The 13,399-nt window shown below is 31.4% G+C and overlaps 2 protein-coding genes across 2 annotated transcripts; one reads left to right on the top strand and one right to left on the bottom strand.

The window, feature by feature from the left end:
* Window positions 1-678: 678 nt before the first annotated feature.
* On the bottom strand, window positions 679-4,252 carry LOC114393520. Its single transcript, XM_028354874.1, has 3 exons — window positions 4,147-4,252; window positions 1,454-1,723; window positions 679-1,333 (listed from the first exon to the last, which is right to left on the bottom strand). The coding sequence occupies exons 1-3, from the start codon at window positions 4,250-4,252 to the stop codon at window positions 882-884; spliced, it is 828 nt and encodes a 275-aa protein (XP_028210675.1). The 3' UTR covers window positions 679-881.
* A 6,673-nt stretch (window positions 4,253-10,925) lies between these two features.
* On the top strand, window positions 10,926-13,388 carry LOC114394225 (L-type lectin-domain containing receptor kinase S.1-like). The gene has a single exon (XM_028355888.1). The coding sequence runs from the start codon at window positions 11,064-11,066 to the stop codon at window positions 13,068-13,070; it is 2,007 nt and encodes a 668-aa protein (XP_028211689.1). The 5' UTR covers window positions 10,926-11,063; the 3' UTR covers window positions 13,071-13,388.
* The last annotated feature ends 11 nt before the right edge of the window (window positions 13,389-13,399 follow it).

A 13,399-nucleotide genomic window follows, 5' to 3' on the forward strand; every position in this document is an offset into this window, starting at 1 on the left:
ATTTGTTGACCATATACCTGTCAATCGACGAGGATAAGAATAATTTGTTAACCGTCGTCATTAGTCGCATAAAACTACTGGAAATGTGAACCAACAGAAACATAATTATGTGATTAACAAAGCACTATATTAATTTCTATCACGTAAGAAGAATATTTTGGAATCCTTTTTACTTTTCCTGGATTTGGGGAATCTGAATTCAGAAACACCCACATAAGCGCGTCGCGCACATCAAAACGTCCTTGAATTCAGTGAATTGTTCTTATTAGCAGCAGTTAAAACGGAACTGTAAACAATCGGATTCGGCAGTCTAGTACTTGCCAATTGCCACAAAAACACCAATTTGAAGTTCAAGCTCTACAACAAAAATTTAGCTCAAACTCTATGAGTGAATCTAATTGGATAGTTTTAGTACCATTTTTTCTTTTAGGTTAAATTATTCATTAGTTTCTTATAATTTCATTTTTATTTTTTTAGTTTATAAAGTATTCTTTTTAATTCATATAATTTATATTTTAATTTTTTTTATTCTGTAATTTTAAAAATGATTTTTTTAATTTTTTTATGATTCTTACACAGATTTTAAAAAACACGAAATTAAATGAAAATCAAAATATAAATTATAAAAGTTAAAAAAATTACTTTTAAATTATAAAGATTAAAAAAATAAAAATTATAAAATTATAAAAATGAAATAAGTAATTTATCTTTCAAAATAAAACACATAACTCTCTGATAATAATGTACACTACTAGAATTTCATATACCGTTGATCTCAAGCAAATCTTTTGGTATTTTTCATCGTCATCATCGTATCATTCATATTCTAAACCTAACGAAACCTTTTAAAATTATCTCCACAAATAACTTTGCAATTTGCATCAGTGGCAATAATTATTCCAGTGAACCCCACGGTAAAGGAATCTCGGACTTCCGTCTAACTGCCTCGTGTACATACAGCCTTTTGCTGCTCCGCTACGGACGCTAATCGGATACGCAACCGGCACCGGCGAGCACTTACGGCGGACGAACTGGTGCGCCGCCGGGCACGGCAGGGAATCGGCGGCGGAGTGAGGCGAACCACCGGACGGAGAGTGAGCTGCGCTGGAAGAAGGTGAAGACGGAGAAGGAGACAGTTTCTTCGGCGGCGAAAGAATGGCTCTGATCTTCAAGCGATGAGGCAACGACGAAGAAGCTCGATCGTATAAGTGAATTATATTAGCCAAATCTTCGTCGCTGGTGACGGAAATCAAGGTGTCCAAATCTCCGTTCGGCAATGGACACTTAAGTGTGACCGGCGAAGCGCACAACTCGGTAAGCTTTAGTATCAGCTCTGTAAAACACTGAAGCGTAAGCACACACGCGCCTCGAATGAATAAATAAATAAATAAACTATGAATATGATGATGGTGAAAATGAAATTAATGAAGAAGCGGATTAGGAAGTAATTAACCTGAGAAAGAAGTGGAAGGATGGAGGGAGAGGACTCTGGTGTGGCCGCCGTAGTAACGGAGCTTGGCGTCGGTGTGGCGAGGAAGGATCTTTCCGCCGTAGCTATAGAGGATTTTAATAGTATTATCTATGGCTTTGGATTCCATGATTGAGTCTCGCGATTTTGGATAATCAGAGACAAGTTTCGTTGAGGAATGAAGAGGGAAAAAGAATTTGGTCTTGGGTGTGCTTGAAAACTCTTGTAAGTGAGTTTCACGGCCATTTATAGGGCCTTATGGGGAGGGGAGAAGGAAAAAGGGAAAGACCCATCCTGCCCTTGCGTTTTTTCTTTTACTACGAAGAAAACAAGGGGAAAAAATATTTTCTGGTGATATTAGTTAAATATTTGATTTAGTTCTATTTATTTATTTATTCATACTGTTTAAATTTGAATTAATTATATTTATTATATTAATACATTAGTAAATTTTTACTATCAAACACCTAGACCAACTGACTCTAGATTATTTTAGGGTTTATTTGGATTTGTTTTTAGTAGTAAGTTTTAAATATTTTAAAAATCATAACTAAACTTTACTTTTTAAAATTAGTCTAAGTTTTCCTAAACTTTAGTTTCAGAATAAAATTATTTTAAAAACTTTTTATCATTTTAATAACAGTGATAATGACCATAATGATTAATGGATTATATTATTTCTTAATTTCATTTTTTTAATACAACACTCATCATAATATGATTGACATATATTTTTTTTTCCTTTTTCTATATTTCTCTCTGTCCTCTGTCCCAATCTATCCTAACATAGGGTGGACAATCATCCAACTCCTGTTAACGAATTGCTCTTAAATTGGGATATTATATATATATATATATATATATATATATATATATATATATATATATATATATATAAAATAAATAAGTTGTTATATAAACAAAATTTTACATTAAAATGTTGAAATATTTTTAGATAAATATATGTCATAGATTAAAAATGTATTAATTTATTCTCTTAGCTAGGTTATTAAACATTATATATATTTTGTTAACCTAGAGATTAATGCATTGTATTAATTTTTATATAATTCTAACGTAGGTAACCTAGAGATGACAATTGATAGAAGTACTCTTTAATGATGCCTGTAATCTATTTCATACTTCTTCACTCTTATCTCAGGTGGATTTGAAAACACAATCGTCGTTCAATTATGACCGCAAACACCATGAAACCTACGACTCAGAACAGATTCTTTTAATTATATCGTGTTAGGCAATATTCTGTTGGCTGGAAATGTGTCCCCTCCATATGTCAAACTATACGCATTATGTTGCATAAAATTCGTTATATGATATACGACCTGTAACGAAGACGCACTTCGTTTGTTTCACTTTTTTTTTTTAAGTAATCCTACATAATAGGTAGTGTTTTCAAACAGAGAACCTACGATTTTGTTTATATAATTAAAAGTGTATATAAGTTGAAAACAGGTCTCAAGCTTGAAAAATATTTAAAAAAATACTTATAAATTATTTATTAACTAGTTATCACATTGATATCTAGAATTGAATTACATCCTTTTGAAATATATATATATCAACATGCATGATCAATCTTGATTTAGGTGAACCATCTTTAACTTTTTAACTTATACTTTTTTAGTTGTTTTCAAACAGCCAAAAAAATATATTGTTTTCTAAGTAATCTCTGAATACACTTTAATAATTACAATGTTAATATTAAAAGTAGCCCATTAGAGTCAACACGGTGATAAAAAAAATGATAAAATAGATGCATGACAATTTATATTTGATCATCAGCATTTACACTATCAATCATTCAAATTTTACTCTAGATATAACTTTTAAAGTAATAAATTTAGTTAAAATATACACACAAAGTCATATTAAGTTTATTTAAATTACTATATATAGTTATTTTTATAATTCTTCTATGTTACCCTAAAAAAGATTTTTACTTTGTGCATTTAATTCATTTCTTCTCTAATATTTTATATTTACTCAAAACAATTATATATTTTTTATTTAAAAAATATTATTTATGTATTAAATTTCTTATAAATACTTGTTATATACACCTCAAAGTTTATTTTTTCACTAAATTATATATGTTTTTTCTATCTTCAACCACTTTAATTAAGTTAAAATTCCGATTCCTTCTTGTATGTTTCTTTTTTTTTTAAACCACATATATTCTTCAATTGAGATAATTATGTTGGATGTAAGTATGACATGCCCCGTATATTTTAATTAAATTCTAATATTAATATGCTTCTGGTGTATGGTGTATGGTGCATGGTGCATTCAAATAAATAGTTCAATCATATCATATTCATATTATCCTACATTTTACGACCGTACGTAATTAATTAAGGCATTTGTTTTAGACTATATTTTTAAAAAAATCATGCGTGTCAAATATACCTTATCATATGGAGTAAGATATTTTAAATATATTTTTAGGTAAATTAATATTGTTTGATAAAAAAATGATAGTATTTTTTTATATTAGCATGTTGAGAGATTTTTTCTTGTGTACGATAGTCACACTTATAATGTTAACAATCCTAGTGGATATACATAATTTACATGCTGAGAGATTAGTAAATGTGATGAACATCAAATCTAAACCTAGCTCCTTTGAAAATTGAATAAACAATCATACACGTACAAACCGAGAAGAATCACGTATTTCAAATCAAATGCATATATAGACAGACGAAACATCTGGAATGAGCTCGGCGTGACAACCTTTGAAGTAAAGAGACAGTGAGCCTCCATCGTGTTGTCCACATCTCAGTTCAAATAAAAGTGAAAATATGAAACATCTAACATCAAAGTGCCATATTAAACTCTATCATGTTTCATCACTTTCATGTTTCCTGCAGCCCTTTTTTCAATTCCCAATCTAGCAAAAATGTTAGCTTGGAGAGCCATAATAACTAGGCACTGTTTAATTCATGTGGGTTACGAATGTTACCATAACTTACCATACCAAATCAAACAATGTAACGACAATACGACCAGTCTCAGATTTCTTCTCATTTTCTTAGTGGCATCACTAGTCACCACATCTTCAACGCATTAGTTGCAAGGTTCTGATCTCCTATGTTTGTGACGCGTGTTGTTATTTAATGATTTAATACAAACCGACCCGGTTCCATATGCTGCTGTCTCAGTACGCACTCACATGGCACATGCTTCTTCTTCTCTTCTGACTCATCAAAGAGACAGACCCCACACCCGAAGCCAAAAAGGCTGGTTGATTGGCTAAAGAAAAAACTTCAATTGTATTGTTGCCAACACATATAAATTTGATAATTCATAAATAACAAGATTTAATGTCTTAAAAACAAAAGTATAGGGAATTTTTTGCTATAAATACTTAACAACTTTTTGGGAGAAATGTTTAAGAAAAATATTATGAACTAGGAAGATTTATTAAAAAAGTATAATAATTTTTATACTAATATTGTATATATGCTTAGGTTGATGACACGTGTGCAACTACGACATGCCACAGATTGCCAGGTGTTATGGCTAGCCACATGTCCTTTCTTATTTTTCATGAAAAATTGAAAGTCGCGTTATATACTGGCAACCTCTGTACCTTAAAGCAAGATTTCTATCATATGAGAACTTTCTTGATTGGTAATTTTCAAGTGTACAGCAAATTCGAACTCGTAATTTTTTTTTTTGTGATCTTCTTTTTATTATTTTTTAATCACAGGATCAATCATATACTTTCTTTATTCTTATATATACTATTTAATTATTTAATTCAATGTGATTAATTTAATTTATAACAATAAATTTATCTTTATATTTATAATTTTTAAAAAATTATTCTTATTATTAATAATACTTTCTCATCATCTAATGAATTATTAATACATCCTCTTACTTCTTTTAATAATAAATATTTCTTATCTAAAAATAATTAATACTAAAAATATTATAAATTAAGTCTTATAAAAAGAAACATATATTATTTTAAATTTAATCTTATATATAAGAATAAAGACAATATCTTCTAAATTTATTAAAAACTTAAATTTACTTAAAAGTTTTATCTTAATTAAATAATTAATTTAATTCTTAAATATTTATTCTGCTATTATTTTAGTATTTAAAAATTAGATAAATATTTATTGGACAACCTTCAACTGTATATATCATGAGAGAGAAAAGAAGAAAATAGGGATAACTCATTGATGATGTATTGTAATAAGAAAAGAAAGATAAAAATAAAAGAAAGTTATTGAAAGAGTGTTTTTTTTTTTTTGTAGTTGTTTAAAATATAATCACTTTTAAAACTAAGAATTCATCAACGTACAACTAACTTTAGATGAGTTAGCAAATTTATTATTCCTTCAGTCTTGGAAAAAAAGATGAGTAAGTAATCAATTTCGATTTCATAAGTAATCCATTATGGATTTAGCACCATATTTATTTCAAACAACTACAAGGTTAGTACTACTTGTAAAATAAAAGAGTCTATTGATATGTAAATTTTTTTACAAAGAAAAACAATAATTTATTTTAATTCATAAAATTTAAAAACAAGTATAAAAAAATTTATAATGATTTAACCACCTTACTTAATAAAATGAGATATATTATTTGATGTAAAAGTTTGTTTTTTTTTTATTTAGATGAGTAAATAATCAATTTAATCCCTCAAATTATAATGGTGGATGAAATTGGTCCTTTGAAATTAATAAAATGGTTAGATGATTTTTAAAGTTGTAAATTATCAATCAATCTAGTCTTCTGAAATAATAATGTTCAGACAATTTAATCTTTAAAATTACAAAAATGACAAAATAATTTTTAAAATTATAAATCATCAATTAATTTGATCCTTGTTAGATGACATCATATTAGTCTTTAAATTTACATATTGTGAAAATATCACCATAATAACCTCTAAAATTAAATTGTGTGAAAATTGTATAATTTAACCGAGGAACTTGACACCTTTATAAACTGAGTTTCTTCATCTATACATGTTTCACAGAATTTGATTTAGAAGTTATTGTGATGAGATTTCTTCCATAGATAAATGAGAAGATTAATATAAAGCTAATGGGCAGAAGAAAAACAAAAACATAAAGACAGAAAAAATCAGTTATTAATCCAACAATGTTTTGAGTCATTTTCATTCTGTAACATGACTACTATATATGTGCACTGAATTTGTTTTCATTTAAACATTTAAGATGCGTTTAATATGTATTTTTATTTTTTATTTTTATTTTTTGAAAATTATTTTCATTTTCAAAAAATTAGAATTCGAAAAATATGTTTGGTTTGACTTTTTATTTTCTGTTTTTATGAAATAAAAACATTAAAAACTTATCATATATTGATTTTTTTTTCTTTTTTGTATTTTTATATTTGTTTAAAATTACATTCTTTGTCATCGCATTTTTATTTTAATTAAAATGAAGTTTCTGTTTTCAACTAAAATTACTGAAAAACAAAATTATATTATTGTTTTCTGTTTTTATTTTCGCTGAAAATATTTTCAAAAATCCAATTAAACATATTTTCATTACCATTTTTTATTTTCTATGAAAATAAACATAAAAAACAGTTAAACCAAACACCCCTTAACATTTCAATTCAGTATTTCTGACTAAATTGATTTTATGATAGGAAGAAAGTTTTGGACAACGAAAACAACCCTTCCTTGTGTCTGTTTTTATACAAAAGATTTGAGCATAACAACAAGTGGGAGCTTGAGTGCTTCGACAAGACTCCCGATTCCATTGGACAAAAGAAACTGTGATTGGCTAATATAAGGAAAAGCTGCGGTTAGAACCAACTACTAAAAGTCTAAAACAAACTTCTGATGAGGAAAAATTGTTATTTTTCTATACAAGGAAAATTTAATATAAACTGTATAAGCAATGTATTTCGATAAATGACATTAACACTTTTTCGGTGTCTTTTGCTTCGTATGAAAGATGAAAGATTCCTAGAGATAAGTTCGCATAAATTATAGAGTAATTTTTATATTAATTTTGACGTATTTATTTTTCATTTATCAACCGTGTATATAAATCTGTATTTTTTTTATAAAGAAAAAATTACAGCCCTCCATGACTCGTAAAACTAACACGCTATATTCTCTTGCAAATTATTATTTACTATATACATCTAAATCTGTACTATGGTTGCAAGTACAAAAGTTATACTACGCTTCAAATAAACTACGTAGATAATATCAAAAGCAAAAGCGATTAGATTGAAGAAAAGTGACAATGGATCGATTTCTAAGGCACATGAGATGGGATCTACGCGTGCAATCACAGGATTCTAGGTTGAAAAAAATTCAAATCCCACGTCAAGTAAAAATAAAACCAATTAGAATATATAAATAAAGGACAACTCTCATTCCTTAAGTTAATTTTTGAGATTGAGTTAAGTCTAAATCCACCATTGTTATTCACACCCAAGAAGTGGTAAACATGAGGGGGTGTATTGGGAAAAACACAAATCTCATATTCAAGATTAAAAAAAAAGACCACCCATCATTATTTTTCATGAACCAAGCCCAAGAAGTGTTGGAAGTGATACATTAAAATTTTTAGTGTTATATATAACATTATTTATTTTATAACATAATTGATCTATTAGCTCAGTTAGTCAGAACATTATGCTAATAACATGAAAGTTAGAGGTTTGAGTTTGCTTGGGCTAATCCGTAATCAATCCGTATAAGTTATACAAATTATGTAATTTGTAGAAGCAGAAAACACTTCAAGACATTTTTAAAATTTTGTTTTATTGCTGGGTGCACAAGCAAATATTCCAGGTGCACCTAGCAATACCATTCGATTTGTATAATAGGCCCATATAGCAGGCATCCTCACTCCAAAAATATTCACATGCCCAAAAGCCCAAAATTAAGTTACCACTTGTTAAAGGCCCAAGCCCCCAATGTATATTGAGACGGAATTAGACTATAGAAAAACCGGGTGCAGACTAGAAAAAAAAAAGGTGGAGAGGGATAGAGTGAGTGATGTTAGGGGGAAGAAAAGAAAAGTGAAGCAAGCCTTTTTAAAAAATGTCGAAAAAGGATCCCAAAAAAGTAGAATAAAGATGAAAAAAATACAATATAATATAATATTTTTAAGATTCAAAACATAACATAATCTGAAACTGATTAATTTTCATTTTTATTATTTTATAATTTAATTGCATATTATTCATTCCTTTTATTTCGAATCGTGTACAACTTTCATCTTTTATCTTTTAGAATATTTTTTAAATTAATTAAGTCTTTGTAAAAAAAATTGAACTTAAATAATTTCTGAATTATATGATTATTTATATAATTTTTAAATTTTATTTTGAATATTAATAAATTAACATATTCAATTTTTTTCTTATATTTTTAAAGTATTATATAATACTTGATGCATTATTAGTTCCTAATATTAGTTAGTTAGGCTGACAGTCATCACTCAACACTTAACTATGAAATAAGACATTGACAATAGAGTAGAACAGTACGAATACTTCTAACAATTTTCTTATGTAAAGGGGGTGCATTAAATACTAAAAAGGGAAATATTTTTATTTAGTTAATTTGAGTGACGGGTTAAGTATTAAATTTATTTACCATCCATACAAAAACCTTACTACTTTTCAATTTATATTGTTTTAGGTTGAAACTAATTAGTCATGACTAGGAAATTATTGAAGACGTACTAAGAGATAGCAGTAAAGATGGAAGCATTTCCGCATCACAAAAGATGTAAAATTTTACTGGTGTGAGTGAAAGAGACTTTTCTTCATGCATGTAGTTACGAGTTCAACTTCAAATTTTATATTCATCAAATGAATTAATTTTTTCTTTAACCCTTATAGTTTGTTTAGTATATATGTATGAAATAGGTTGGAAAGGAAAGAGATAAGAGAGTAGAATGAATTAAGAAAAAAATGGAAGTGAGTACACTTCATTTGTTTGTTGTAGTGAAAAAACATTAGCATTGACAGAATGATGACAGATTTACCCTAATCAGAGATAATCACAGATTCATTGGAGTTAATCATAAGGTTGTTTTCGATCACAAGATCAATATATTTGCTATTAGTGATTTGGTAAAAAAACATCAACATGAACAAGTTTGTTTTTACTCACACAAATAAATATATGTAATATTTTTATTCATCTTAAACATTTTTCAAGACAGTAATTAATTACTGTATTTGTTTTTACAAAACTTAATTATTGTATTATTCTTTCAATTTGAGGACCCTATTTTTTATAGCCCTTAAATTTAAATTTGTTTGTCCTTAAATTTTAAAAATTACTCCTTTCAGTCCCTTCCACAAGTGCAAGCAAACTAAGAGATAAGATTTTCAAACATGAAAAAAAAAATCTTATACCAAATGTGTCCTAAGAGGCAAGATTATGTAGCATTTATATTAAATAATCATTATAGGAATAAAAAGAGAGTATTAAATAAAATTATATAAAAAATCAAGTAATACCCATATAATTTATTTTGTTATTTTTATCTACTCAACCTAACAGTGTCATACGGTTATTAAGATAAATCACACATAATATATTTCTAAAGATAGAGGTCTAAAATTGGATATTTTGAAACATATATCTGGATAGCAAAAAATTGTATCCAACCTTCTTAAAAAGAAACCCATATAAACATTCTCACCATGCACATATGTTAAATTGCAAGTGGACTTTTAAAAAGGCACTAAAAGAAATAATACAGTGGACAGCTTAAAGCTTTATACATCCGAGTCCGGCTGCTGTCGGTATTGAGTCATCACTTTTCCTGTTTTTTTTAAGGAACCTTCATGAATCTTGCTTGTTCAATTGAGTTTTATTATATATATTTTTCAAAATTAATTTTTTAATTTATTTTTTAGATTTAATTTGTAGTTAAATTTAATTCTTTAATTTTTTAAATTGATTCAATTTTATCTTTCAAACTAAATAATAAGAAATGATAATTTTAAATTATCATTAAGTGATCTTAAATTGTTATAAAATATATATTTTTTTAAAAAAAATCAATTTTAACAATTAAATGATTAAATTGAAAAATTAAAAAAAAATCAAATTAAACCTAAATAATTAATTAAAAGACTAAAAAATTAATTTAACTTTTTCTTTCAACCATGATGATTTCCACAAAGATGAATTCGATGGAGATGAAACTTATATTTTTCTTCTAAACTTAACATATTTTTTTGTCAACTGAGATTAGACTTATTAGATTGAGTTTTATAACAGTGTTTTTTTTTTATTAATACTCTTAACATTTAAAAATAATAAGCATTAAATAAAAGTAATCATACTAATTTATTTTTACTTAATAAGTATAAAGTATTAATAAGAGCGGTTTATAAATAAATAAAAATAACTACTAAGAGCATCCATAAAAAGATACGAGAATTACTAAAGTGATTGTATTAATTATTCAACGTTGTTGAAGGAAGCGTTGAGACGAAACGCAAGCATTTATGATTGATGTCCTTATCTAACCCAAAGAAAAGAGCTTGGCCTTGAAGGGGACAAGGTGTTGAATGAATCCCACATGCCACAGCGATGTCTCATTCCAAAACCCCCGCTGCCGGCGAAACTCTATTTTCCGGCACGGCGTTCCTGATTCTCCTCCACCTCTTTCTCTTCCTTACTCCCGCACTTTCCCTTGACTTCCTATTCAACTCCTTCGCCGGCGTCACCAACCTCACTCTCATCAAAGACGCTCGCGTCGACGCCTCCGTCATCCGAATGAACAACGACTCCAATCAGTACTCCTACGGCCGCGCCTTCTACCCCGTCAAAATTCCCATGCTCAAAACAAACACCTCCAATAACTCCTCTTCCATTTCTTCCTTCTCCACTTCCTTTGTCTTCTCCATCTTGCCGCAGATCTCTACCAGCCCCGGCTTCGGCCTCGCCTTCGTCCTCTCCAACACCACCGACCCTCCCGGCGCCATCGCCAGCCAGTACTTCGGCCTATTCACCAACGCAACCTCCCCTTCCGTTTTCCCCCTCGTCGCCGTCGAATTCGATACCGGCCGCAACCCCGAGTTCAACGACATCGACGACAACCACATCGGAATCGACCTCAACAACATCGAGTCCATAAACGCCACCACTGCCGGCTACTTCAACTCCTCCGGCGCCTTCGTGCCGGTGCGCATGCGCACCGGCCAGAACATCCACGCCTGGATCGACTTCGACGGCGAGAATCTCGAGTTCAACGTAACCGTCGCGCCAATCGGCGTTTCGCGCCCTACGAAACCTACTCTTCGGTATCAGAATCCCGCCATAGCTGACTACGTGTCCAGTAACATGTACGTAGGGTTTTCCGCTTCGAAAACGAACTGGATCGAGGCGCAGAGAGTTCTCGCATGGAGCTTCAGCGATTCAGGACCTGCAAGGGAGCTCAACACAACGAATTTACCAGTTTTTGAACTAGAATCGTCTTCTTCCTCGCTTTCTAACGGCGCAATAGCGGGCATCGTCATCGGTTCTTTTATTTTTGTTCTTATATGCGCTTCTGGTTTTTACTTATGGTGGCGAATGAACAAAGCGAACGAGGAAGAAGACGAGATCGAAGACTGGGAGCTAGAGTACTGGCCGCACAGATTTTCCTACGAGGAACTAAGTTACGCGACAGGGGAATTTCGGAAGGAGATGCTGTTAGGTTCGGGAGGGTTCGGGAGAGTGTACAAAGGAACATTGCCTAACAACACGGAAATTGCGGTGAAGTGCGTGAACCACGATTCAAAGCAAGGGTTGCGTGAATTCATGGCGGAGATTTCAAGCATGGGGAGGCTTCAGCACAAGAACTTGGTTCAAATGAGAGGATGGTGCAGAAAGGGGAACGAGCTTTTGCTGGTTTATGATTACATGCCAAACGGGAGTCTCAACAAGTGGGTTTTCGATAAGTCCGACAAGGTTTTAGGGTGGGAGCAACGCCGTCGTATACTTGTCGACGTGGCAGAGGGGCTTAACTACCTTCACCACGGTTGGGACCAGGTTGTTATTCATAGAGATATTAAATCGAGCAACATTCTGTTGGACGCCGACATGAGAGGGAGATTAGGGGACTTTGGTCTGGCCAAGCTTTACACGCACGGGGAGGTTCCCAACACCACGCGTGTGGTGGGGACGTTGGGCTACTTGGCGCCGGAGCTGGCCACGGTGGCGGCCCCCACTTCGGCGACCGACGTCTACAGCTTCGGGGTGGTGCTGCTGGAGGTGGCGTGCGGTAGGCGGCCGATAGAGACGTCGGTGGCAGAGGAGGAGGTGGTGCTCATTGATTGGGTCAGGGAGCTGTACGCGAAGGGGTGCGCGCGTGAGGCTGCGGATTTGAGGATTAGAGGGGAGTACGATGAGGGAGATGTGGAGATGGTGTTGAAGCTAGGGTTGGCTTGTTGCCACCCTGATCCTCAGAGGAGACCCACCATGAAGGAGGTCGTTGCGCTTCTCTTGGGAGAGGACCCGCCGGAGGCACCCGGAAAAGTCTTGTCCGATTTGGTTCGCGGTGGCGAGGATTCCGACGAGGCCGCGCCTTTGCAACCCTCCCCTCCTCCGGTTTGAATATTTTTGTGTTGATTAAGTAATTCTTCATTTTAAATAATCTTGTTTCAATTAGACAAAATTATTATAAAATTTTTCCACCAAATATTTAATATTCTTATAATTTCAACCGGTTACCTCAATTAAGCTATATAATCTCACGTCAATTTGAGTTTTGTTTTGACTGTACATAAAATTGGACTTATTTTTCTCTTCTGATTGAGTTTTTTTTTTAATGGATTTTGCTAGATTGCGGCTTGCTTTGATGTGTATTTACTTGTTTTGTTTCTGATTAATGTATTTGTTATACTTTCAATCAAAGTCGCTTTTGACTCTCCATCGTGCATTGT

This window comes from Glycine soja, chromosome 17, assembly GCF_004193775.1.
Source record: "Glycine soja cultivar W05 chromosome 17, ASM419377v2, whole genome shotgun sequence".
NCBI classification, from domain to species: Eukaryota; Viridiplantae; Streptophyta; class Magnoliopsida; order Fabales; family Fabaceae; genus Glycine; species Glycine soja.